We start from the raw sequence: 26811 nt of genomic DNA on the forward strand, positions 1-26811 counted from the left end.
GATTTCCGGCCAGTAAATTCAGAATTCCTTTCCTTGATATAGAGCGTGGTTTCTTAACCATTCGGCCAAACTCTCCAAGGTCATGATTTGCTGTTTCTAGGGACCTTTATCAGGATTCCAAAAAGGTTTAATTGCTAGAAGAATTTACCTGAAGCTACACTTTCTCAAATGACCACAGAGACATGCAATAAAGGAGTTTAGCAAGATTTAAATTAAAACCTCGTCTTCCTAATATGATTATTAACTCATTAATTAAAACTCAATGAAGGCCCATTATTTAGAAGGTCATTAGTTTCATGTCTACTTCTTATCTAAAAATCCAGATGCATCACTTGCTTAAGAGGCCGATCATTGTACTTTCCTTAGACACCAGTAGATGAAGCTGAAAGGAAAGCTAAAAAAAAGTGAAATTCTTGGGTGAATTTGAGCATGCAATATATATATAAATGTAAATTATAAACTTAGACATGCAAAGAATTTTCTCCTTTTGAAAAGACAATACAATACATATACAATAATACAATACAAGGTCTTCAAGCTTGTTGGCCTGATGGGTTAATCACCCCCAAGTTCGATGTTGTTTCATTTTCGCAGCTGTGGACCAGGATAATGGTGAAGGGTTGGAAAGGCCAACCATTGGATAGCTGTCTCTTAGAAGGAAAGCCACCCATTTTCTTACCGACGAATCTATTCACTAAGTAACAGGGTTTGGGGGGGTGGAAAAAAGATTTGGTTTGATTTATTATTGTTACACGTACCTAAGTACTATAAAAAGTTTTTTTTGCAAGTATCACAAACAGATAATAGCATACCAAGTGCTTTAGGGTAATAGAACAGAGCGAAGAATACAATGTTATGGTTGCAGAGAAGGTGCACAAAGAGTGAGATCAACAAGCAAGAGATGTGTCTGAATTTACAAATAACTACGGAGTAACTGAAGCAGTTTCCTGCAAAAGTGTTTACTGATCAAATTCTGTTTTTCCACCAAGTTTCTCACACTTCCCCCAACACCACTCCCCCACCCCCCATCCCACCTTCACACACCACTTCTTGTGGGCATACAATCCTTAATGCGTCCAAATGGTCAATTTGCATGTTTGACGTGAGACAGGTTATTTAACATTTGTAGATGTATTACTCCTGATCTATCCTTGTTACACACATGACACCCACAGCAATGTGTAATTGGAACTGTGGTTAATGTCCTCCTTCCATTTCCATAAACAGAGCCAATCTCTCTTTCCACCGCACTGGCAGTTTATTGGCATTCACTGTTAAAATTGGCACTGCTCCTAAATTCTCCAATATATCAAAATGTTTCTAACATTACCTGTGAGAATTCAACTGGAGAAACAACACGATCCAAGAGAAGGTTAAAATGAAAAGAGGGAGATGAGGATGTGACCCACAATAAACTAAGCGGACGAATGCAGACATGAGCCGGGAGTGAGCACAGATTACTAATAGAAATTGAGGAAAGGGAAAGAAGAAAGAATGTCGCAAGTACTGGGAAAAGTCTGATAGCAGTAGGCTTATGTAATCAGATTTTGGTTAATTTGACCATTCTTATTCTTAATTTGTTGTAAAAACTAACAAAATCAAGGAAACAGTTTTTGTTCTAATACATGGCTTAGGGAACCATATCTATTGCATAGGTTCTGACAAAGCCAACTTTGACAAGGGAGCCTCTGAAATTTCCACCTTCATTCTCAACCAAGAATTCCCCGCCACCATTGACAAAAGGGCCATCAGCTGGGTCCAATCCATCTCTTGCACTTCTGCCCTCAACCCCTCGCTTCCCTCCTGTAACACCGATGTGGTTCCCTTTGTCCCTACCTACCAACCTATCAGCATCGACATCCAGAAGGTCATCAGCCATCATTTCTGCCACATCCAGTGAGATGCTACAACCGGACACATATTTCCCTCTCCCTCCTTTGTCCACCTTCTGCAGGGGCCATTCCTTCCAGGACACCCTGATCTACTCTTCCTTCACTCCCAACAACTGTCCCCAGCCCCACAACGCCTTCCTCTGCAACTGCCGGAGGTGTAACACCTGCCCGTTTACCTCCTCCCTCTTCAGTATCCAAGGTCCCAAACATATCTTCCAGGTAAAGCAGCACTTCACCTGCACTTCCTATAATCTAATCTACTGCATTCGCTGCTCACAATGCGGTCTCCTCTACACAGGGGAAATGAAGCGTAGACTGGGTGATCGCTTCACAGAACATCTACTTTCTGCCTGCAAAAAAGACCCCAAGCTTCCAGTTGCCTGTCACTTTAACACACGACCCTGTTCCCTGGCCAAAATCTCTATCTCAGGCCTGCTGCAGTTTTCCAGTGAAACTCAGCACAAGCTGGAAGAACAAAACCTTATTTTCAACTTGGAAAAACTGCAGCCCTCTGGACTCAAGGTCGAGTTAAATAATTTTGGGGCCTGAACTCTCCCATGTCCTAGCCCCCTTTTCCACACATCATTCCTTGTTATCACATAGTCTACCATTGCACACTACCTATTGTTAGCCACTAACAGTCTCCATTAACAGCTATTCACCCTTCTAGCCAGATTGTTATCTACTCCTTTGTCTGTCCAACTACTTTTTTCCCTCTTTGGGCTCTATCCCCACCTATTGTTTACTTCCTCCTCCCGCCCTACCTTCCTCATATGAACCAACATTTTCCTAGCTACCACCAGTTCTGAGGAAAGGTTGCTGGACCCGAGAGATTAACCCTGATTTTTTTTCACAAATGCTGCCAAATCTGCTGAGCTTTTCCAGCAATTTCTGTTTTTCTTTCTGATTTACAGTACCTGCAGTTTCTTTGTTTATCTTAAATTTAAAAAAAGCTTGCCTTTCTGTAGCAATTTTAATATTATAAATATCCTGAGGTACCTCACAGGAAAGTTAGCAGAGGGCAGCATGATGGTTCAGTGGTTAGCACTGCTGCCTTACAGCACCAGGGTCCCAGGTTTGATTCCACCCTTGGGCAACTGTCTGTGTGGAGTTTGCACATTCTTCCCGGGTTTCCTCCAGGTGCTCTGGTTCCTCCCATAATCCAAAGGTGTGCAGGCTAGGTGGATTGACCATGCTAAATTGCCCATAGTGTTCAGCGGTGTGTAGATTAGGTGGGTTATAGGGGGATGGGTCTGTGTGGGATGCTCCAAGGGTCAGTGTGGACTTATTGGGCCAAAGGGCCTGTTTCCATACTGTAGGGATTCTATCAATTCTATTACATTTGACATTGACCCACACTTGAAGAGATGTTTGAACAGATGATCAAAAGTTTGATCAAGCAAATTGGCTGTAGCTGGTTCTTAAAGGAAAACAGAGAAGTAGAGAGCCACAGAGATTTAGGGAAGAGGTTGTAGAGGTTATGGTCTAGGCAGCTGAATGCTGACTGGATAAAGACACTTGAATAAAGGTCAGTGGCAAATCAATGGAAGCATTTAAATGTGGTCTTCTATGGGTACTGTGGAGATAAGTTGCCACAAAAGAAATGGTACTGCGAAAGTTAGAAGCCCTAATTAATCGGAGGCATACAGGGTAAGATGAGGCAGAAAAACAGAGAGTATGACAATCTTAAAGCAATTAATACTTTAATAAACTTAGAAGCGTAAGGAAAGCACAGGAGTGAAAAAAATTGTCTGGTATAGTTAAGAAAAATCTTGATAAGGTTTATCAGTGCATTATCTGCAAGAGAATAACAAATGAAAGGTCCTATCAGAGATGTACATGGCAAATTGTATGTGAATGCAGAAGATGGGAGCAAGGTTCTTAATGTGATTTTGTTCTCTAGATTCACCAAGAAGAGGTACGATGACAATGTTCTAGTTAAAGAGGAGGTATGTGAAATAGTAAATAATATAAGCATTATACCGAAGGAAATACAGAAGGGATGAATCTCCTTGAAGATGGATTAATCAGTGAGTAACAATGGATTGTGTCCTTGGCTGTTAGAGAAAACCGGGGGCAATAATGAATTCTTTGAAGATCATTTTCTAATCTACTCTGAGAACTGCAAAGTTATGTATTTGGGAAAGGCAAACAAATCATGATAATACACAGCAAATGGGAGGATATTAAAAAGTAGAAACAGCAAGAGATCTTGGCATGTGTAACCACAGATCCCTGGGATCACAGGACTAATAGACAGGTGGTAAAGAAAGCATGGGTGATGATTTTGTTGATTTAGTCAGGTATTGAATATAAGAGCAGGGATGTGTCATTGAAATTATGCTAAACACTGACTCAGCCGCAATTGGAATTTTGTGCACATTTCTGGTCATTACATTACATAAAGGACATAATTTCACTAAAGAGAGGGTACAGAGGAGACTTACAAGAATGTTACCAGTGGTTGAAAATTGCAGGGATGAGAAAAAAGCTTGGTTTATTTTCCTCAGACCAGAGGCAGCTGAGGAGATGACTTAATCAAAGTGTCCTTACTAATGAGGGGCTTGGATAGAGAGGAAAGGGAAAACCCGTTTCTCTTAACAGAGGGATCAATCACCAGGGGGCACAGATTTAAGGTGATTGGTTAAAGGATTAGAGGGGATATGAGGAAAAACAATTTCACCCAGAGAATCTGGGTATTTGGTATTCACTGCCCAATTTGATGGTTCAGGTGGAAACTCCCAGATCATTTATCAGAAAACTGGATTTGTACTTGAGGTGCTATGAGCTGCAAGGCTGCAGACCAAGTGCTGGGAAAACATGATTAGAATGAACAATTAGTTTACTCAGCCAGCTCAAACCAGATGGGCTGAATGACCTTTTTTTGTGCTGTAACTTTTCAAAGGTTCTTCATGAAATAAATAGTGTAAAAATTGGAGATGAACCGGAGGCCTGAACTAGAATAGCAGTCATCAAAGGGACGTAGAGCTGGAAAAGGTGACTGAGAAAGGGATAAGATCAGCAAGGCCACATATGTGTGGAACTGCAGGAGATGGGAGAGATACTAAATGAGTATTTTACATCAGTGTTTACTATGGAGAATGATGTGGAAGATAGAGAGCGTGGCTAAGTAAATAGTGACATCTTGAAAAATGTTACGGAGGAGGAAGTGCTGGATGATTTTAAAAAAATAAAGTTGGATAAATCCCTGGGCCCTGATCAGGTGCACACTAGAACTCCATGGGAAGCTAGGGACATCATTCCGGGGCCCCCTTCTGCGATATTTGTATCATCAATAGCCACAGGTGCTGGAAGAGTGGAGGTTGGCTAACATGGTGCCATATTTAAGAAAAATGCTAAGGGAATGCCAGGGAACTATAGACCGACGAGCCTGACATAAGAGGTGGGCAAATTGTTGGAGGGGATCATGAGGGACAGGATTTACATGTATTTGGAAAGGCAAGGACTGGTTAGGGATAGCCAACATTGCTTTGTGCATGGAAACTTGTGTCTTATTAATTTGACTGAGTTTTTTTGAAGAAGTAATGAAGAAAGTTAATGAGGGCAGAGTGGTGGACATGATCTACATGAACTTTAGTAAAGCATTTGACAAGGTTCCTCATGGTAAACTGGTTGGCAAGATTAGGTAACATGGATAACAGAGAGAATTAGCCATTTGGATACAAAACTAACTTGAAGTCAGAGACAGATGGTGGAGGGTTGCTTTTCAGACTGGAGGCCTATGACCAGCAATGTGCCACAAGGATTGATGCTGGGCCCACTGCTTTTTGTCATTTATATAAATGATTTGGATGTGAACATAGGAGTTATGGTTAGAAAGTTTGCAGACGACAACAAAATTGGAGGTGTAGTGGACAGCAAAGAAGGTTACCTCAGAGTGTAATGGGGATCAGATGGGCCAATGGGTCGAGGTGTGGTAGTTGGAGTTTAAATTAGATAAATATGAGATGTAGCATTTTGGAAAGGCAAATCAGGGCAGGCCTTATACACTTAATGGAGTGCAAGTTCATAGTTACTTGGATATGGAGTCACGGGTGTACAGGGTAGTGAAGAAGGCATTTGGTATGCCTGACTTTATTGGTCAGTACATTGAGTATAAGATTGGGAAGTCATGTTGCGGGTCTACAGGGCATTGGTTCTGCCACTCTTAGAATATTGCTTGCAATTCTAGTCTCTCTGCTATAGAAAGGGTTCAGAAAGACTATAAGGATGTAGCCAGTGTTGGAGGGTTTGAGTTATAGGGAAAGGCTGAATAGGCTGAGGCTATTTTCCCAAAAGTGTCAGAGGCGGAGCGGAGACAGTATAGAAGTTTATAAAATCATGAGGGCATGGATAGGCTGAATAACCGAGGTCTTTTCCCCAGGGAATGGAGTCCAAAACTAGAGAGTATAGGTTTAAGGTGAGAGGGTAAATATATAAAACTGACCAGATGGGCAACGTTTACATGCAGAGGGTGGTACATGTATGGAATGAACTGCCAGATAAAGAGGTGGAAGCTGGTGCAAGTGCAATATTTAAAAGATACCTGGATTAGATTAATTTAGGATATCTGATTGGCATAGACGAGTTGAACCAAATGGTCTATTTCCATGCTGTTCAACTCTATAACCATTAAAAAAAATTGAATGTAAGAAGAATAAGTTTAAAATTGATACATTGCTGGAACGGGAGCCGTTGTAGACCAGTGAACACAGAGGTGTTGGGTGAACGTGTCTTGATGTAAACTAGGCTAAGAATAGCAGAGTTTGGGATGAGGGTAAAAAACAGGAATGCAATCAGGAGTGATTTGGAATACTCAAGTCTACAAGTGATGAAACCATATATGACAGCTTCAGCTGTAGATGAGATATGAATAGAGTTGGTTAATGCAATGGAGGTGGAAGTAGCTAATGTGGTGATGGAATAAGATACATGATATGAAACTCCTTGTAGGGTCTAACACAGTATTAGTAAGCAAAATTAAGCCTCATGTTATTGGAGGTAATGTATTGACACAGGCAGAAAACTGATTGGCAGACAGGAAGCAGAGAGTTGGAATAGACTCTTTCAAAGTGGCAGGCAGTGACAAGTGGGGTACTGCCAGGTTCAGTGCTGGGGGCCCAGCTGTTCACAATATTGCATTAATGATTTGGACAAAGGAATAGAATGCAAAATCTCCAAATTTGCAGATGACACTAAGATGGGTTGCAGTGCTGTGAGGAGGATGTTAAATGTTGCAAAGTGATTTGGACAGGCTGGCTGAATGGGCGAATACTTGGCAAATGTAAGGTTATCTACTATGGTGGCAAAAACAGGAAAGCAGATTATTGTTTGAATGGTGGAAGTTGAGGTGTAATCAGACCTGGGGTGTCATGGTGGAACATTTGCTGAAGGTTGGCCTGCAGGTACAACAGGCAGCAAGGAAAGCAAATGGTATGCTGGCCTTTGTAGTGAGAGGACTTGAGTATAGGGCCAAGGACATCATGCTGCAGTTGTACAGGGTCTTCGCGAGGCCACACCTTGAGCATTGTGTGCTGCTTTGGTCTCTAAGTCTCAGGAAGGACATTCTTACTATTGAGGGAGTTCAGTGAAGGTTCACCAGACTGATTCCCAGGATTGCAAGACTGACATATGAAAAAAGACTGGATTGAAAGAGTTGTAATCACTGGAATTTAGAAGAATGAAGGGGATCTCATAGAAACATATAAAATATGGGCGGCATGGTGGCTCAGTGGTTAGCACTGCAGCCTCACAGCGCCAGGGACCGGGGTTCAATTCCAGCCTAGGGTGAGTGTCTGTATGGAGTTTGCACGTTCTCCCCGTGTCTGCATGGGTTTTCTCCGGGTGCTCCGGTTTCCTCCCACAGTCCAAAGATGTGCAGGCTAGGTGGTTCAGCCATGCTAAATTGCCCGTAGTGTTTAGGGGTGTGTGGGTTGTAGGGGGATGGGTCTGAGTGGGATACTTCAAGGGGTGGTGTGGACTTGTTGGGGCGAAGGACCTGTTTCCACACTGTAGGGAATCTAATCTAAAATCCTGATGGGACTGGACAGGCTAGATGTTGGAAGAATATTCCTGATGTTGGGAAGTCTAGAACTAGGGGACAGAGTCTAAGAAGGGGTAAGCCATTCAGAACTGAGATGAAGAAGAATTTCTTTATTCAGACAGTTGTGAGCTTGTGGAAATCTCTACCACTGAAGGCTGTTGGGACCAGTTCATTAGACATATTCAAGAGGGAGTTGGACATGGCCCTTTCAGCTAAAAGGATCAAGGGGTATGGAGAGAAAGTGGGAGTCGGATATTGAAATTGCATGATCAGCCATGGTCATATTGAATGGAGGTTCCAGTTCCGAAGGCCGAATAGCCTACTCCTGCACCTATTTTCTCTATTTCTGCAACATCAAGGTTGAGATTTGAACTCTTCAAAGAGTAGTGTGAACATGCTAGGTAGCAGCTAATCACCACTTCCACTTCGGAGATAACTCAGCTTGTCTCCCACTTATTAGCTCACTTAGAGCTTTGCAGGCAACACACAGACAAGCAGATCATTCAAAAGCATTGATGCTGATTAGCTGGTACTTCTTGGCAAAAGCTGCTGGGTCCTTAAGGCTGCCAGTCACAGGCTTTAATTACTAGCAAATTGAGATAGTTGCCAATGTATCTTCTCACCCAGCATTCAATTACAGAGTTGGTGGGAGGGGCGTAAAATTCTCTCCAGGGCAAATTATTTCCTGCTCTTGCCACCTCTAGGTGGATAAAATTCCATGTTTCAAAGTGAAAGATGATGTTTGAGGACCTTGGAAAGGAACAGGAGATGAAGAACAATACCATAATTTCCTGGGACATGTTTTATTTCTATTTGGTATGAGGGTATGGTGATGATCATTTGTTTGAAAGGAGAGGGGAGGGATCACTTACAAGGCAAATTAACATATGGACCAGAAAGATAATAGCTGTCCAGGAAGGGGAAAGTTAGGTCAAACAGTAAAAAGGAATACACAATAAATGGGAATATATCGAGAGGAGTAGATGAAGTGAAATATCTTGACATGAAAGTGCATATGTCCCTAAAGGTAGCAATACAAGTAGATAAGGTTTTAAAGAAGGCATATAGAATGCTCTCATTCATTGGTACAGGTGCAGAATACAAAGGTAAGGATATTATGATGAAACTGGTGAAGCCACAACTGGATTATTGTATGCAGTTCTGGTTATCACATTAATTTCTCTGGAGATAATGCAGGGAATATTTAGCAGGATGTTGCCAGGGCTGGAGAACTGTAGCTTGGAGAGGTTGGGGTTGGTTTCCTTGGAACAAAGAAGGATGGGATGTAATATGATTGAGATATATGAAATTATGAGGATTAGAGATAGACTAGACAGGAGCAACCTGTTTCCCTTGGTAGAGAGTTCAAAAACCAGGGGTCACAGATTCAAGCTACACTGCTGAAGGATTAGAGGGGATGTGTGGAAAAACTTCCTTTATGCAGATGATGGTGGATGATTGGGATTCACTGGCTAAGCTTGTCGTGGAGGCAGAGACTCTGTACCTGGATCTGCACCTTCAGTACTGTAAGTTGCAGCACTATGGGCTGTGTGCAGGAAGATGGGATTAGAAAGTGCATCTGGGCGTCTTTGAGATGGCATGGACAAGATGGGCTAACTGGCCCCCTTCTGTGCGGTATTATTTCTATGATTCTATGAAACATAGGTTGGTCGAGATGGGACAATAGGTTCAGAAGGGTAGACAAAGGAGGAGGTGGTGAAATGATTAGATCTTCTTGCCAACAATGGCTCTGAACTCCTCACTTGTTGCTGGAGAACAGGAAAAAGAGAGACTTAAGGAAATAATTGGAAGATGGAATATTCACAAGAATTGCTGAATGTCAGAAATGGAGCTGATACAATCCCAAAAATGTTAGCTGTCTCAGCAGCAACTGCCTACTGTAATTAAAGACCTCTATTGTTTGACATCCTAACATTTTTGTACTTTCTGTCCACATTTGTGGGTCACTTTCTGCTATTTTGTTCACTTTTTTTTGTGAAAACAGCATTGGTAGTCTTGTCCATGGCACGTAAAATGAAAGATTGTGGTAGGATATGACCTCTTAACCTAAACTGCAGATAGAACCAATTTTCCAGGTTAAACAGAAAAGAAGCTGAACAGAAATATGTTTTTTTGTTTTTAATTTTCAAAGTCAAATTTACAAATCGCTGTCGTAACAATTGACTGCTGCAAGTTATTATTACAGGGATGCTGGAGAATATCCTTAGTTTTATTGAATTCAGACGCACTACTAGAATTCTGCACTTGATCCTAAAATGTCAGCAAACAAAGCCAACGGATCCCTGTACAATCCCTTTTACAATGGAATATTACCTGTGCAAAAGAGCACATTTCAAAAGTGCCAAAACAGACAATGGTTTCCCTTGTGATCCCAACAAGCACATCATAATGAGGTCTAAATATTTATGTTATATTGATGTGAGATTAGATTGAACAGCTTTAGCCAACTTGCAAAAAAATGTAGGGCTTAATAATGCAAAACACAAGTAGGAAATTTAATTCTGCATGTGTTATGCCAAACTCTAAGGAATCCACTAGCTAATGTAAGGACGAAAATGTCCAAATTTATTCATGGCCTGCTCCAAGAACTCCTCAATTTTGCAATCTGCTTTTGCCTGCAAGCTAAACACACATGGTAAATATCTTGTTTCCATAGTTAAATCCAACCAATCAATACAGTTTTCACGTAAATCTTTTTAATAAATCATAAAACTAAATGGAACAAAACACTTTTTTTGTGCATGCTCACAGGCATAGAATGCATGAAGTGTTACAATTACACTAATGTTGCTTGGAGAACTTAATTTTTGAAGGAATGTGGAAAAAGGAATTTATTTCAAAACTTGTCAACGAAACTGAAGTGGATTCTATAAAAGAGGTTGTTGAAAGTTAATTATAGATGCTAGGGATTTCTTTAACAAGGTATTGTAGAAATCACATAACTGATTGTTGAACCACTGACTGGCTTGGATGGACTCTTCGCTGATCTGGTTTAATGAGAGGAAAGCCTGCTACGAACCAATCGATTTGGAGTGACGCCTGCTAAAAAGAAGCAGATTCAAAAAATGCTAATTATGGACAAAATGCTGATATGAAAACCATCTACATCAGTTCAGAGTGAAGCCTATTTGTTCTTATGAAAGTGTGATTGAAAGTACTGCTCAAGATTGTATCTTCTGAGCAAACAGTGGCTTTAAGACTCAGGGAGAACTGTACCTTGACCACATGCACCAGAATGTCAGAGCAACAAACCCTAGAATTACTTTTATACTTTACACTTTTGGCTTCAGGAATAACCTTTTGGCCAAAGAGTTTTTCAGAAAGCCAGTTTCTGTAGAGAAATCTTTTATTTGTCTTTTCCTGAAGACAAAGAGCATGTGTTTGCATGTGCATTGGCAATATTTATAGGGACACCCCTTTACTTCTGTAACTGACTGTGCGTATGTTAACCAATTGTTGCATCTTGATCAAAAAAGTTTATTTTGATAATAAATACAATTACGAGTTTATTAAGAAACTTGGTTGATAGACCTTGTTTAAAACCACAGACAGATTGAATGTCTAAGTGGTCGTCTTGGTAAGTGGAAAAAGCATTTTTTCATTTTATGCTACGACCATGGAGTAGCGGGAGTAGAGCAACAGTACATTCCTCCGGTATGAGTTGTAATTTAAAAGAAAGACCTTTAGCTCATTGTTTATGCTGCTTCTTTGCAGGAGCAATCCAACTGACCTATTCCTCCTTTCCATAGCCCTGTATCTACCATTGTTGATAACATTTATAAATTTTCTGTGAAATCATGCAATGTTTTCTGCCCTAACCATTCTTGTGACAGAGCAATGTTCCCATAATTCTCTCTTAATTTTCCATCTCATTCCTTCAGTCAACATTTTGAATTGATAATTCCATCATCACTGATCACCAATGTCATTTACTAACCTCAGAAAAATGGCTTGAGCTATTTCTTTACCAGGATATCACTATCCATAATGTTTAGGGCGGAATTAGTACTGTATCTTTATTGTCCCAGGGCAAAATAAATATTCTAGTGGTAGCAGTGGGAAGGTAGTAACTTTGTTCTAGTAGGCTAATTTTCTTGGGCCATGGGGTAAACTCCTATCATGGCAGATAGTGAAATATGAATTCAATGAAACAAATATGAAACAAATATCAAATATGAAACAAAACAAAACCTAGAATTAAAAGCTAACTTAATGGTAATCACTGCCAATGTTGTTGAAAGCCCATTTGGATCACTAATTCGTCTTTTGAGATGGAAATCTGCTATCCTTACGTGCTCTGGCTCCAGAACCACAGCAATGTGGTTGCCGCTCAACTACCCTCTGGGCAATTAGGTATGAGCAGTAAACGCTGGCATAGCAAGTGACGGTGACATCCCATTAATAACTTATTTTTAAAAGATCAGATTTTGTTGCACATAAAACAGGGTATTTTGACTGAACAGTTACACTTCTTAAACAGGCGTCCTTGGGCAAGCTGAGGACCTGTGCTTTGTTCTAGACTAATCAAATAAATTCTAATTACAACAGTGGTATTGAGTGGATAGTACAGGAGGGCCCACAAGTGCTTTATCAATTGTATTTAAATGTTTTCTCCATTCTCAATGCACCTTAAAAATACTACTGTAGTTTTCATAATTTATTTCCTATTTCAAACCTTCCACTGAACAATAAGTAAGAATGAGAAAAAGAGTAAACACGCCAGCACTGACCATACCCACACTCTACACTCCACCACCACCCCACGCCCCCAAACAACAATAACACAACAGCTCTCATGAAGAGTCATCTGGACTCAAAACATTAGCTTGCTTTCCCTTCATGGAGGTTGACAGACCCTCTGTGATCTCTAGCATTTGTTGTTTTCTGCACAGATTCCAAGATCTGCCGTAATTTGCGCCTACACCCTGAGGGTATTGTGTACGTAAGTTCCAAGAACAGAGATGTACACCTGGTGGTGAGGTTTATTATGGTGTGGAGCAGGGAGGAGAAATAAACCAATTAATTCAAGAGATCAATTCATGATCTCAATATTCAAACACTAGAAGCTTTCTTTCTGTTGCAGCAGGATTTCCTGGTTCCTGCCTGCTTCAGTGCTTTGTCAGAGTTGGGTTATACATAACTGAGCCTATTGCTGTAGTTAGGGTTTTGATCAGGCAAAGGTCTGCTTGAAGTGCCTGGGTCCTGCTTGAGCGAGGTTTTAGCTGTCATACTCAGCAGAGACCTCAGCACACACCTGAATTTGCACAGGAATTAAAAGTCATTTGAATCTTTAACGAGTGACATGGAAAGTACTCTCTTGACTTCGAAGATTTGAAGTTCAAGGTCAGCAGGTGTATAAAGTGTCCATGGGTCTAATATAACTTGGTCAAACTGAAGAGATTAAAGAATGCTTTAATGCTGTATGTCACCAAACGTTGGCTGAGGATACACATTACCGGTTTGGTGTAATTTTGAAATCACTTTGTACTTTTCTTAAGTTTGTAGCACAAATACACTCACTCAACACCTATTTCTCATGTTGTAAAAGTAGTTGTTCTCTTTGACAGAGATAGTGGGAACTGCAGATGCTGGAGAATCTGAGATCACAAGGTGTGGATGAACACAGCAGGCCAAGCAGGAAAGCTGATGTTTCAGGTCTGGACCCTTTTTCAGAAATGGGGGAGGAGAAGGGGATTCTGAAATAAATAGACAGAGAGAGGGAGGTGGATGGAAGATGGATAAAAGGAGCAGATAGGTGGAGAGGAGACAGACAGGTCAAAGAGGCGGGGATGGAGCCAGTAAAGGTGAGTGTAGGTGGGGGGTTAGGGTGGGGGTAGGTCAGTCCAGGGAATATGGACAGGTCAAAGAGGCAGGATGAGGCTGGTAGGTAGGCAGTGTTGGTGGGGCTTGAGGTAGGAGGCCTGGATAGGTGGGAGAAAGGATGGACAGGTTAGGGAGGTGGGGATTAGCTGGGCTGGTCTTGGGATGCAGTCGGGGAAGGGGAGAATTTGAAGCTTGTGAAGTCCACATTGATTCCATTGGGCCGCAGGGTTCCCAAGCGAAGTATGAGTTGCTGTTCCTGCAACCTTCAGGTGGCATCATTGTGGCACTGCAGCAGGCCCAGAATGGACATGTTATCCAAGGAGTGGGAGGGGGAGTTGAAGGGTTTGCAACTGGGAGCGGCAGTCATTTGTTACAAACCGAGCATAGTTGTTCCACAAAGTTGTCTCCAAGCCCCTGCTTGGTTTCGCTGATGTAGAGGAGGCCACATCGGGAACAGCATAAACAGTATACTACATTAGCAGAGATAATAGGAGCTGCAGATGCTGGAGAATCTGCGATAACAAAGTGTGAAGCTGGATGAACACAGCAGGCCAAGCAGCATCTCAGGAGCACAAAAGCTGACGTTTCGGGCCTAGACCCTTCATCAGAGAGGGGGATGGGAAGAGGGTTCTGAAATAAATAGGGAGAGAGGGGGAGGCGGACCGAAGATGGATAGAGGAGAAGATAGGTGGAGAGGAGAGTATAGGTGGGGAGGTGGGGAGGGGATAAGTCAGTCTGGGGAGGATGGACAGGTCAAGGAGGCGGGATGAGGTTAGTAGGTGGGAAATGGAGGTGCAGTTCGAGGTGGGAGGAGGGGATAGGTGAGAGGAAGAACAGGTTAGACAGGGGGGGATGAGCTGGGCTGGTTTTGGTATGCAGTGGGGGAAGGGGAGATTTTGAAGCTTGTGAAGTCCACATTGATTCCATTGGGCTGCAGGGTTCCCAAGCGGAATATAAGTTGCTGTTCCTGCAACTCCTGGCATCATTGTGGCACTGCAGGAGGCCCATGATGGACATGTCGTCTAAGGAATGGGAGGGGGAGTTAAAATGGTTCGCGACTGGGAGGTGCAGTTGTTTATTGCAAACCAAGCGGAGGTGTTCTGCAACGTGGTCCCCAAGCCTCCGTTTGGTTTCTCCAATGTAGAGGAAGCCACACCGGGTACAGTGGATACAGTATACTACATTGGCAGATGTGCAGGTGAACATCTGCTAAATATGGAAAGTCATATTGGGGCCTGGGATGGGGGTCACGGAGGAGGTGTGGAGGCAAGTGTAGCACTTCCTGCGGTTGCAGGGGAAGGTGCCAGGTGTGGTTGGAGGGGAGTGTGGAGCAGACAAGGGAGTCACGGAGAGAGTGGTCTCTCCAGAAGGCAGAAAAGGGTGGGGATGGAAAAATGTCTTGGGTGGTGGGGTCGGATTGTAGATGGCAGAACTGTTGGAGGATGATGCGTTGTATCTAGAGGTTGGTGGAGCGGTATGTGAGGACGAGGGGGATTCTCTTCGGGCGGTTATTGCGGGGGCGGAGTGTGAGGGATGTGTTGCGGGAAATGCGGGAGACACAGTCAAGGGCGTTTTCGGTCACTGCAGGGGGGGATGTTGTGGTCTTTGAGGAATGCGGCCATCTGGGATGTGCGGGAGTGGAATGCCTCATCCTGGGAGCAAATGCGGCAGAGGCAAAGGAATTGGGAATAGGGGAAGGAATTTTTGCCAGGGGATGGGTGGGAGGAGGTGTATTCTAGGTAGTTGTGGGAGTTGGTGGGCTTGAAATGGACATCAGTTTCTAGCTGGTTGCCTGAGATGGAGACAGAGAGGTCCAGGAAGGTGAGGGATGTGTTGGAGGTGGCCCAGGTGAACTCGAGGTTGTGGTGGAAGGTGTTGGTGAAGTGGATGAACTGTTTGAGCTCCTCTTGGGAGCAAGAGGTGGCCGATACAGTCATCAATGTCACAGAGGAAGAGGTGGGGTTTGGAGCCAGTGTAGGTGCAGAAGAGGGACTGTTCCACATAACCGACAAAGAGGCAGGCATAGCTTGGGCCCATGCGGGTGCCCATGGCCACCCCCTTTGTCTGTATGAAGTGGGAGGAATCAAAAGAGAAATTGTTGAGGGTGAGGACGAGTTTAGCTAGGCAGATGAGGGTGTCGGTAGAGGGGGACTGGTCGGGCCTGCGGGACAGGAAGAAGGCCATCTGCATGAGGAATGCAGGTGTATAGGGACTGGACGTCCATGGTGAAAATGAGGTGTTTGGGGCCAGGGAATTGGAAGTTCTGAAGGAAGTGGAGGGCGTGGGTGGTGTCACGGACGTAGGTGGGGAGTTCCTGGACCAAGGGGGAGAAAATGGAGTCCAGATCAGTGGAGGTGAGTTCGGTGGGGCGGGAGCAGGCGGAGATAATAGGTTCGTCAGGGCAGGCGGGTTTGTGGATTTTGGGAAGGAGATAGAAACGGGCAGTACGGGGTTGGGGAACAATGAGGTTGGCGGCTGTGGGTGGGAGGTCACCTGTGGTGATGAGGTCATGGATGGTATTGGAGATGATGGCTTGGTGCTCGGGGTTGGGGTCATGATCAAGGGGGTGGTTAGTAGATGTGCAGGTGAACATCTGTTTGATGTGGAAGGTCTTTTTGGGGCCTGGGATGGGGGTGAGGGGGGAGGTGTAGGGGCAGGTGTAGCAGCACCGTACCGTACTGTTAACAAGCAGTGGTAACTGTTTAATTTTCAGAGAACAAAAAGACAATCAGAAATCCTCATTTTTCGGCTTGCTTTAATCATATATTTTAATCGGTGGTATCGTACTTCCTTTATTTGGTCAAGTACAATGTTATTTACTACAAAGTTATTTTAGCATGAGCAGTGATTCTTGGAAACAGCAGTCTTCATCATCTTAAACTGTTTTCTTATGGAATCGTTTTAAAGTGATCCCTTTACACACTGAAGTCTGTATACAAGAAGAAATTTAGTCTTTAAGTGAAGGACCCATTGCACAATAAAACAGCCCATTTGGAAAATATTAAATTAACATAAAAAATGTAACTTGCATACTCACTTCAACCAGTTTTCCTCCTTCAATGGTAGCAGTATGAACATACTTAGGAAAATTCATATGGAGTTTTCCTCCATCCTGGTGTGCTGTGACCTGAAGTAAACCAAAGGAGCCATTTCTCAATTATTATGTAGAATTTACAGCACAGAAATAGACAATTCAACCCAACTGGTCCATGGTGTCATTTATGTTCCACCTATACTTTCCTTAAACTCCTTTCATCTAACCCCTTCAGCATACTCACCTATTCCTTCTCCCCGCCTCAAGAGCTATTCTAATTTACCCCAAATGCTATTCACCTCTAATACAAGTGACAGGGAAATCTACATTCTAACTAATCTCCGGGGAAAGATGCTCCTACTGAGTTATGGGGGATTGGCAGGATATCTTTTGAAGATGCAGTGCTGAATTCGATTGAAGTTAAGCTCTATTAACAATAATAATTCATAAATATGGTGCCATCAGTATATAATATGTCTTTACTCAATATCTACATATGTTTTGAATAGCACTACACCCTGGAGGGTCTCTTTTTGGAAGGGGATGAAAGGTGACTAATGTCCTGATTGAGGGCAGCACTATCCAGCCTTTGAAAATGGAATGCTCTGGCTTGCATGATGCATTAACTATATAGGCAGTAGAATGAATATATAGATCTATCCATTTTATTTAAATTTATTTATTGCAGTTTGAGTATATTTTGCTTCCAATTCTTCCAGAATACAAAGTGAATAAAACTTCAATTTTGATGGAACTGCACCATTCAGTTGCAAAAGAATATACACAACTTCTCTCACAACATTCAGATCAGTATTCAGAAATAGATTCCAATTCTGTATATTTAGATTGTGTTCACGTTTGTGTTTTCCTATAAATCCAACAATGAGAACAATGTAGCACATTGAGAATGATATGTTAACTAATTTGCTGTCTGCACTGTGTTAAAAAAAAAATGCTAGTATTGCTGCTGGATGCAGAGCTGGATTCCTGTTTTAGCAGTTTCTTTTTCAACTCTGTTTCAAATTCCAAACAACTAAGATCTTCTGTTCTCAGCTTGCAAGAATAAACTGCGGGGAAACAAGGAGATCAACCTAATCACATAACATGCAGCGATTGTTGCAGTAGGTAATGTTCCTGTAGTTTCTTTTTTAAACAAGAGAACAACCTCGTTTCAGGAGTCTATCTAAATAGCCTGGTTACCTCCAATTACCTGTCTCTTCTGGGGAAGCAGCTAACTCCGCTCGACTTGATTTCATGGAGATCGAAACCTCTGCAAGCAGAGATTGGTGCATGACATGCTACACTCTGTAATACTGCACTTGGACAATGACTTTAAGTGTAAATCTTTCATGAATCCAGATTTGTTATTTTTTCCTTTGGTTACAAATGTTTTGATTGATTGATTTATTGTTATTACACTTATGAGATTCGGTAAAAAGTGTTGTTTTGCTTACTTTATAGGCAGATCATATTATTAAAAGTCCACTATGGTAGCACAACGGAGTGCAGAATACAATGTTATAATCACAGAGAAGGTGCAGAGAGACAGCGAGAGAGACATCCGAATTAACATTTGAGAGGTCTGTTCAACAGTCCGATAATAGTATGGAAGAAGCTGTTCTTGAATCTATTTGTATGTGTATTCAAACTTTTATATCTTCCACCTGACAGAAAAGGGTGGCAGTGAGAATGATCAGGCTGGGAAGGATCTTTAATTATGTTGGTTGCTTTCCCCAGATAGTGGTATGTTTGGATTGAAGGAAGGCTGGTCTGTGTGATGATCTGGACTGTCTTCATGACTCTCTGTAGTTTCTTGTGGTCTTGGGAACAGCAGTTGCCAAACCACATTGTGATGCACCCAGATAGGTTGCTTTCTAGGGTGCGTCTACAAAAGTTGGTAGAAGCCCTTGTGGACATGCTGAATTTCCTTAGACACTTGAGGAAGTAGAGACATTGTCGAGCCTTCTGACCGTCATGTTGATGTGGGTGGACCAGAATAGATTGTTGGTGATTGTCACTCCCAGGAACTTAATGCTCTTGAATATCTCCACCTCACCAACATTGATGCAAGCTGGGCATGCCCTCCACTTCGCTTTCTGTGGTCAACGACCAACTCCTTCATTTTACCGATGCTGATGGAGCTGTTGTTGTCTTTACACCATGCCACTAAGCACATGATCTCTTTTCTGTATTCTGTCTCATTATTATTTGAGATCCAACATACAACATTGATGTTATTAGCAAACTTGTAAATGGAGTTGGGGCAGAATTTGGCCACACAGTCATGAGTGTATGAAAAGTACAGTAGGGGACTTGCAGAGCAGTGGTGTTGAAGATTATGGTGGAGGGATGTTGTGGCCCATTCTTACTGATTTCAGTCTATGGGTCAGTAAGTTGAGAATCCAGTTGTGGAGGGGGAAGCCGAGACCTAGGTCTTGGAGTTTAGAGATGTGTTTCTGTGGAATTACAGTGTTGAAGGCAGAACTGTAGTCAATAAGTAGGAGCTTGATGTAGGTGTCGTTGTTATCCAAATGTTCCAGGGATGAATGTAGGGCCAGGGAGATGGCATCTGCTGTGAACCTGTTGAGTCAGTAGGCAAATGGGAAAGAATCAAGGAAATTTTGTTGGCTGGAGTTGATGTGAGCCATGATTAAGTGCTCGAAGCCCTTCACAGTTATGGAGGTTTTTCTGAAGTAGCTGGGGACTACAGATTGAAAAAAGGAGAAATTAAAAATGTCTGCAAATCTCCTGCCAGCTGGTCCACATAGGATTTGAGTGCATGGTTGGGGACTACATCAGAGCCATTTGCTTTCCATGGGATCACTCTCAGGAAGGCTGATCTAATGTCTACAGTGGTGACAATGGATACAGGTATATTCGAGGCCATTGGGATAGACAACAGCATTTCACTGATCTTCTGTTCAAACCGAGCACAGAGTGCATTGAGCTCTTCCAGTAGGGATGTACGGTTGTCTGCGATTCTGTTTGACTTCACTTCATAACCTGTTATGTCATGTAAGCCTTGCGACAAACAGCGGGTGTCAGTGTGGTTTATCTGCGTCTCAAACTTAGTTTGGTATTGCGTCTTGGCATCTTTGATGGCCTTACAAAGATCATACCTGGATTGCCTGTAGACATCAGGGCTGTCTAACTTGTACACCTCAGTAGAGGTTGGATCTTTCGGTTCATCCATGGATTCTAGTTCGGATTAACATTTTCAGCACATAGTCTTCTACACACTTACTAATGAAGTCTGTGCTGGTGGTGGCATACTTGTTGTAGTTTGGCTCCTGAATTCTTGAATATGGACCAGGCCACATCTGAGCACCAGGAGGTGTTGATCAGGAGGCAAATCCCAATGCCCCTTGCCTTGCCCAAGGATGCTGTGAGGTCCATGTGAAATACAGAGAAACCTCTAGGTTGTAAGGCACAATTAAGTGTAGCAGAAGTGAGTCTAGCTTTAAAAAAATCCATCTTTCCTCACGTGCACACCAATATCCATAATGCAAATTAGGCAGCTGAAGATTTTCAGAGATTTGCATTGCTTTTATTGTAAACCTATAGTACAGTACAAGCTTGCACCATTTATTTCTGGACCTTACTGGGGAGGAACTCAGATCATTTTTAATAACCCACTACTAATTAAACCCAAGTCCAATTCACAAATTGCAAATGCTGCCCATCAAGGACAGTGTGACAATAACAAAAATAAAACAAAAATATGGAGAAACAAGGAAGAGAATTAATCAAAATAATAGAATTCAGCTTTGTCTTTTCTTCTCTTGCAACATACCACCAAACTACATGATCACCCAATTAGTTAAATCACAAACAATTCTCCACAGTAATAAAGTTAAATCAACAAAGAAAGGGAGGCACTAAGGGAAGTGAATAAATCAATAGTGTTGCTGGGTGAATAATGCATTCCAGGTCCCACAGTGCTCATTTATCTCTGAAGTCATTGAGGATGCTGGTGAAGATATTTTTAATCTACCTATGCAGACATGTTTCAACAGGCTTCTAGTGCAGAAGGAACTTGAAGCACAGACTCCTATTCCAGGCACAGGAACACTACCATTACAATACAAGAGCCCTTAATAGCACACAGGTCAAGCGAATCACCTGCTCTCTGGAGCGGATCTGTTTGAATTATTCCTCATGGCTGTTACAACACAAGTAGATTGCCAGTTTAGCCAAACAGCAATGGATGCTGGGTATGTTGGCCAAGTAAAGCTCTGAAAATTGCAAATGCAGAAACCAGACACAGTACAAACCCAACAGCCAGGTGCTAATGACATTAGCACAGTGCAACAGGATACATTTCATCAACAGTTCAATTAAGAGGAGGAATGCATATGTTCAAATAAAAACAAGTCACAAAGGCAACCAGGCCTTACTATACAAAGAAACAAACTTTAGCAAGCCATCCAAAATGATTGGTAACATTTTGAACTAACGAGTGACATTCTCTGATTGACCAAAACTATAGTTTCAGAAAAGCATCCAAAAAGGTATAAGAACAGGTCTGCAGTCAGGTTGGAGGATCTCCCCAGAGGTCTGCTCCTGGGCCTGGCCATTAACATATCCAGCTGTGGAGGGGGCTGAATGCTTCTCGCATTTCCGCAGTTATGCTCAAGCTCAGATGTCCACCAATGCTCTCAATGCTTTTAGGGAGAGTTGGGCACTGCGGTGGTGGAGTGCTTCACTTCCTCCTCCAATGTTGTTTTGGTTTAGTCCTTACCCTTCCCTTTACATTCATTTCATGTGAGCATGTCCCCTGCCAGGGATCTGCTTGTCACTGGCTTCCTGGCCACATGGGTGTTTTTTCTGGTGGTGGAATACTAATAAAGTTATTCATACAACTGGTGTTTTCCCAGTAATAAAAAAGTAAAAACAGCACTATAGGCAGGTTGGAGAATCTCCTCCTGGGCCTGGTTAGGCTGGCAAAAAAAAGGTCCAGGCAGCAGGCTGTGGAGGGGTTCACTCTGCCAACTGCCTGCCCTTCTTATGGTGCCCTTCTTCTTCTTTCCTTCCATGCAAAGTCAGCTTTCCTGCTCCTCTGTTGCTGCTTGGCCTGCTGTGTTCATCCAGCTCTACATGTTGTTATCCCATATTGTCTAGAGATGTGTAGGTTAGGTGGATTTGGAAAATGCAAGGTTGCGGGTATAGGGTGAGGGGGGCGCAGTTGTGGGTGCTCTTCAGAGTGTTGGTGTGCACTTAATGGGCTGAATGGCCCACTTCCACAATGTAGGAATTCTATGAGCTCGAAATAAATGCTCTCACACACAAACCTACTGCCCACATCCTAATGGAAAACATAAAAACTGTGCAAATGGCTGCAGCCATAAAAATTGGCACAACACAAAATAAACAGAGTTGGGCTTTTTTCAATGGCAAAGTTCATCCCTCAGAGATGAGGTGGGGTAACAACTTATGGTCAAATCTATCAGCCTGTTTCCTTCCTAGTCCCCAGGTTTTCAGAATCCAACTCCATTGTGGATAAAGTTAGACCCTCGCTATGTAAACTTCTGTTGTTAAACCAAATGAAGTCCAATGACCTTCACACACTCTGACTGGACACATGGAGCCTGAAACAAGCTGAGAGCTGGACGATCCCAGTAACCCCTCAGCCCCGACTGCAGATCTGACCTTCGTACCTCAGGATTCCCCTCTCCCATTCTCCAATGCCGTCAGGGATGAGCGGTCCGATGCTGATTTCCTTTCAAGCTACACGTCATGCTCCCAAACAGTCTCCCAACGTACGTGCAGACCACAGTGCCACCGACATGAAATATAAAACCAATTAGGATCCGAGGAAGATGATTTCCCTTCCCCTGTAATGATGGTCATCTCTAATAAGAATGGAGAATCGACCCTTGGCATGATGGACACACCCATATAACCCTGACTCAATTTTCACCATTCACTGAAGTCTAACAATCATCCATCATATATCCAAAAAGAAGGGGTGCCAGGAATGGCGGACAACTTGACAGTTGAGTAATGTTACATAAAATATGAGTCAGATGTTGAACAATGATCTCTTCTCAGAAGTGTGTCAGAGAAAATACTCCAAGACAACAATGAAGTCTATGCGAAGCCTTTTACTTCCGTTATGTGTTAGTATTATTGTTTTATGTAAAAATGGTGCATGGACAAATAGGAAACCAAGCTCTCTGATGAAAGGTCTAGGCCCGAAACGTCAGCTTTTGTGCTCCTGAGATGCTGCTGGGCCTGCTGTGTTCATCCAGCCTCACATTTCGTTATCTAGGAAACCAAGGTATCCAGGATACTTATGGTTTGACCCATCTGATGCTGTGGTGTGCATGGATAGGATCCTTTGGGTCCACCCCACAAAATTGGTTAATTTCAGGTGTAGTAATTAACTTATGGTGTTCAGAAAACCCAATGGGAGTTCAGCACTTTGTTTCACGAGCATTGGGATCACAGATGATTGGTGGGGCTCTCTGAAAATGTGTACATGCTGGTGAGATGCCAAGCATACAGCCTCAACAAAGGATTAGAGTTTAGCTAAAAATGCCCTGAGAGACCCCAGCAGGGAGAATTTCTAGAATATGAAATTAGAAACAGGGCAAGGGCTGGTAGTAAAGGCCCTCTCCCCAGCTTGTCTCACAAGCATTCCTGGTTCATGTGACAGACTGGGAAATTAAGCCCACAGGCAAAATTTTGTTCAACAATCTCCACCATGAATTAATACCAATAATAATAGATACATCAGGGACCGAACTAATGGAGTGGTGCCCTTCCTCACTGAATTGACTGTACTGTCTCATAGGATAATGGGATAAGGGACAGGGAAATATGAGAGTAAATCTCAATCCATGACTATTAAGTGTGAAAGAAGGGAACTCTTTAATTATCTAGCTACAGCATATAGGAAAGGAGTGTCAAATTTAGTTAATTTGGATAATAAATTCAGAATTTTGACTCAACAAGTCAAATAAGCTTTGGATAAATTAAACGAGGACAGCATATAGGAGACAGCAGGACAACTGATGGGGAAATCAGACTAGTCATCATCTAGTGACCACACTCAAAGGTCATCAACCAGGGTAAATTTATGGATGAGAGCAGGCTGCAAAATCACACCCTCTGTTGCGTCAATGGAAACTGATGGTTGAGCAATGTAGGGAGGACTTCTTAGGACAACTTAGCAAGGCAAGCCATGGGTATGTCCCATCCTGGATCAGCAATGAACAGTTCGAACATTGATCCAGGAGAGAAGGCATGTCAACATTTCCCTAAACCAGCCCAGTTCATCCCCTCCCCCCACTGCACCACACAACCAGCCCAGCTCTTCCCCCCCACCCACTGCATCCCAAAACCAGTCCAACCTGTCTCTGCCTCCCTAACCGGTTCTTCCTCTCACCCATCCCTTCCTCCCACCCCAAGCCGCACCCCCAGCTACCTACTAACCTCATCCCACCTCCTTGACCTGTCCGTCTTCCCTGGACTGACCTATCCCCTCCCTACCTCCCCACCTACACCCTCTCCACCTATCTTCTTTACTCTCCATCTTCGGTCTGCCTCCCCCTCTCTCCCTATTTATTCCAGTTCCCTCCCCCCATCCCCCTCTCTGATGAAGGGTCTAGGCCCGAAACGTCAGCTTTTGTGCTCCTGAGATGCTGCTTGGCCTGCTGTGTTCATCCAGCCTCACATTTTATTATCTATGTCAACACTTCCAGCTGCCTACTGAGGCAGTTAACCAAGGTGTGCTTCAATGACAGTTGCAAGGACATATTGGAGAGGTCCTAGACTTGGTGCTAGGAATCCCAATCATTCCTAATGGCAGAGTGGGATTGAGAATCTTTGAAGAAAACGTTGGCATTATAAAAAAAATGTGGAAGGGGTACCATGATACTCTCCGATATGCTATAGAAAGAAAGGAGTCACTGATAGGGATCAGTCTAAGTAAATCAGAACAAAGGGCATACCTTACATATTCATGCACAGTATACCCTAATGATTTTACCCAATGTGATTTTAAATCAATTATTGATTTAAACTGCACTTTGGAGGCTCGGAGTTGGAAGACTGACATCACAGCAGTCTCATTGAGGGAAGAAGGCGAATATTATGTCACCATATTAATCAAGAAAAACATTACAGGGATTCAACCTGTAATGTCACTGATGCCACTTTTTGTATTGAACCTCATACCTGCACGGATAGGCACAATAGAACCAATTGACATTCACTGAAGGCGAGCAACATTCATAAATGCAGGTGACAATGAAGAGAATCTCTCCGAAAATATTTTGAGAAATATGACACAGATATAAAACATCTGCCGCAGAAGTTGGATCAAGCTAGAATGCAGTTAATGAGCACCCACCAAACCTTTGCTCGAACAATATGACACACCAAAAGAATTAAAGATGAGATAGATGAGATTAAACCAATTGGTAAGATGACTTTTGGAACTGGGGCTCAAATATAAACTTTCATCTGTGGACTTGGCTCCTTTCATATGTAGCTGCAGACCTAATTGCATTTACTTTGGTGTACCTCACTCTACCAGCAGTCAAGATTGCTGGCTGAAAGACAGAGATATCCCGACGGATCAACATATTTGCTATGAATACCGCATATATACATGAGCAAGGGCTGCAGGATAGATGGAACTCCCAGGGCTATTAGTGCTACCTTCACCTCTATTGCTCTTATTACTGGATTTTGTATATTGAAACAGGTTTTATGTCTACATATTTGCATCTCACAAATTCTGTACAGACTGTCATGGTGGATTTTTTTCTGAGTCTATACATGTAACCAAATCATTTATCAAATGTATAGTGGTATGGTTGACCAATGTATACAATGGCTTTCACAATAACACGTAGACTCCCCTCCCTGAGAATGAACAAAACTAACCTTTTACCATTAGAAATCCAAAGGGAATTCAGTTGATCAGCTAGTAATGTATAGATTTACCTTGACTTTGCCACAGTTCAGTGTCTCAAATTCTGACTCCTGCTCAACAACAAATTTATTAGTTGTAGTGTGGCATGGATAAATTTGAGACCAAGTAAATTCATTTCCATTCTGAACAATCTCAGTATCAAACTTCAAATTTTTCCCATGCTTAATGGCATCCTCAGGTACACCTGCAGAGTGGACAATAAGAGCTATGTTAACCCAGAGAATTGGAAACAATCTACAATATTGAATACAGTCATTGGCTCTAATTCATCTTCACTCTTCCCTGTTTAAGTACTGATGGATTTGGCTTCCTGGAGATGACTTCGAAATATTGGAATTTACCTTTAAAGCACCAGAAGTAACAGCTTCTCACAGCCCTGCAGAAGCTAAGGATAGATTGTTCAATGTTCAAATAACGTGTGCAAATAATTTCTGGGCTGGACACTAATGTGAACACATTAGAGAAACTGCAGGATGGTTTGAATGCTTCCAGGATGAAAAAATTCAGTTAAGAGGATCGATTGAAAAAGTTGGGACTGATATTCTTGCAGAAAAGGCAAAGAGGAGATCCAATAGAAGCTTACAAAATCACTTAATAGAGAAGATAGGAAGAAACTAGTCTCACTTGTAAAAGGATCAAAAGCCAGAGGGCTCAGGTCTTAACAAAATTTTGTAGATCAGGTGGTGAATGAGGTTGTTTGTTTGCTCACCAAGCTAGATGTTCCTTGGTGTGCAGATGTTTTGTTACTCGGCAAGCAAATGAACAACTGCAGAGGACTCAGACTTAAAGTGATTTATAAAAGGAGCAAATGCGATGCAAGAAAAATCTTTTTCACATTGCAAGTAGTTAGAGTGTGCAATGTATTGCCTGGAAATGTGATGGAGGCAAATTCAATTAGGACTTTCAGAAAGGTATTAGATGATTATATGGAAGGAAATATTGTGCAAGGGCATGGCAATAACACAGGAGATTGGCTCTAGGTAATGATGTTCATTTGATCAGCCGGTGCAGACGCTACAGGTTTCATGATCTCCGTCTTTGAGATATAACTTTT

The 26811-nt window shown here is 42.5% G+C and overlaps 1 protein-coding gene across 2 annotated transcripts in view; it reads right to left on the reverse strand.

The window, feature by feature from the left end:
* Window positions 1-589: 589 nt before the first annotated feature.
* The window catches only part of LOC125458507 (gastrotropin-like), a 37471-nt gene continuing 11249 nt past the window's right edge, over window positions 590-26811 (reverse strand). The window contains exons 3-5 of one of the 2 annotated variants that reach the window (XM_048543830.1): window positions 25769-25941; window positions 16817-16906; window positions 590-694 (exon numbers count right to left, since the gene is read on the reverse strand). In XM_048543830.1, the coding sequence (XP_048399787.1) occupies window positions 692-694; window positions 16817-16906; window positions 25769-25941 (266 nt within the window). In that variant the 3' untranslated portion in view covers window positions 590-691. Of the gene's footprint in view, window positions 695-16556; window positions 16709-16816; window positions 16907-25768; window positions 25942-26811 lie in introns of those variants that run through there. The other variant, XM_048543829.2, reaches the window with a different exon arrangement.

The sequence above is a fragment of the Stegostoma tigrinum genome, chromosome 13 (genome assembly GCF_030684315.1).
Source record: "Stegostoma tigrinum isolate sSteTig4 chromosome 13, sSteTig4.hap1, whole genome shotgun sequence".
Taxonomy (NCBI): Eukaryota; Metazoa; Chordata; class Chondrichthyes; order Orectolobiformes; family Stegostomatidae; genus Stegostoma; species Stegostoma tigrinum.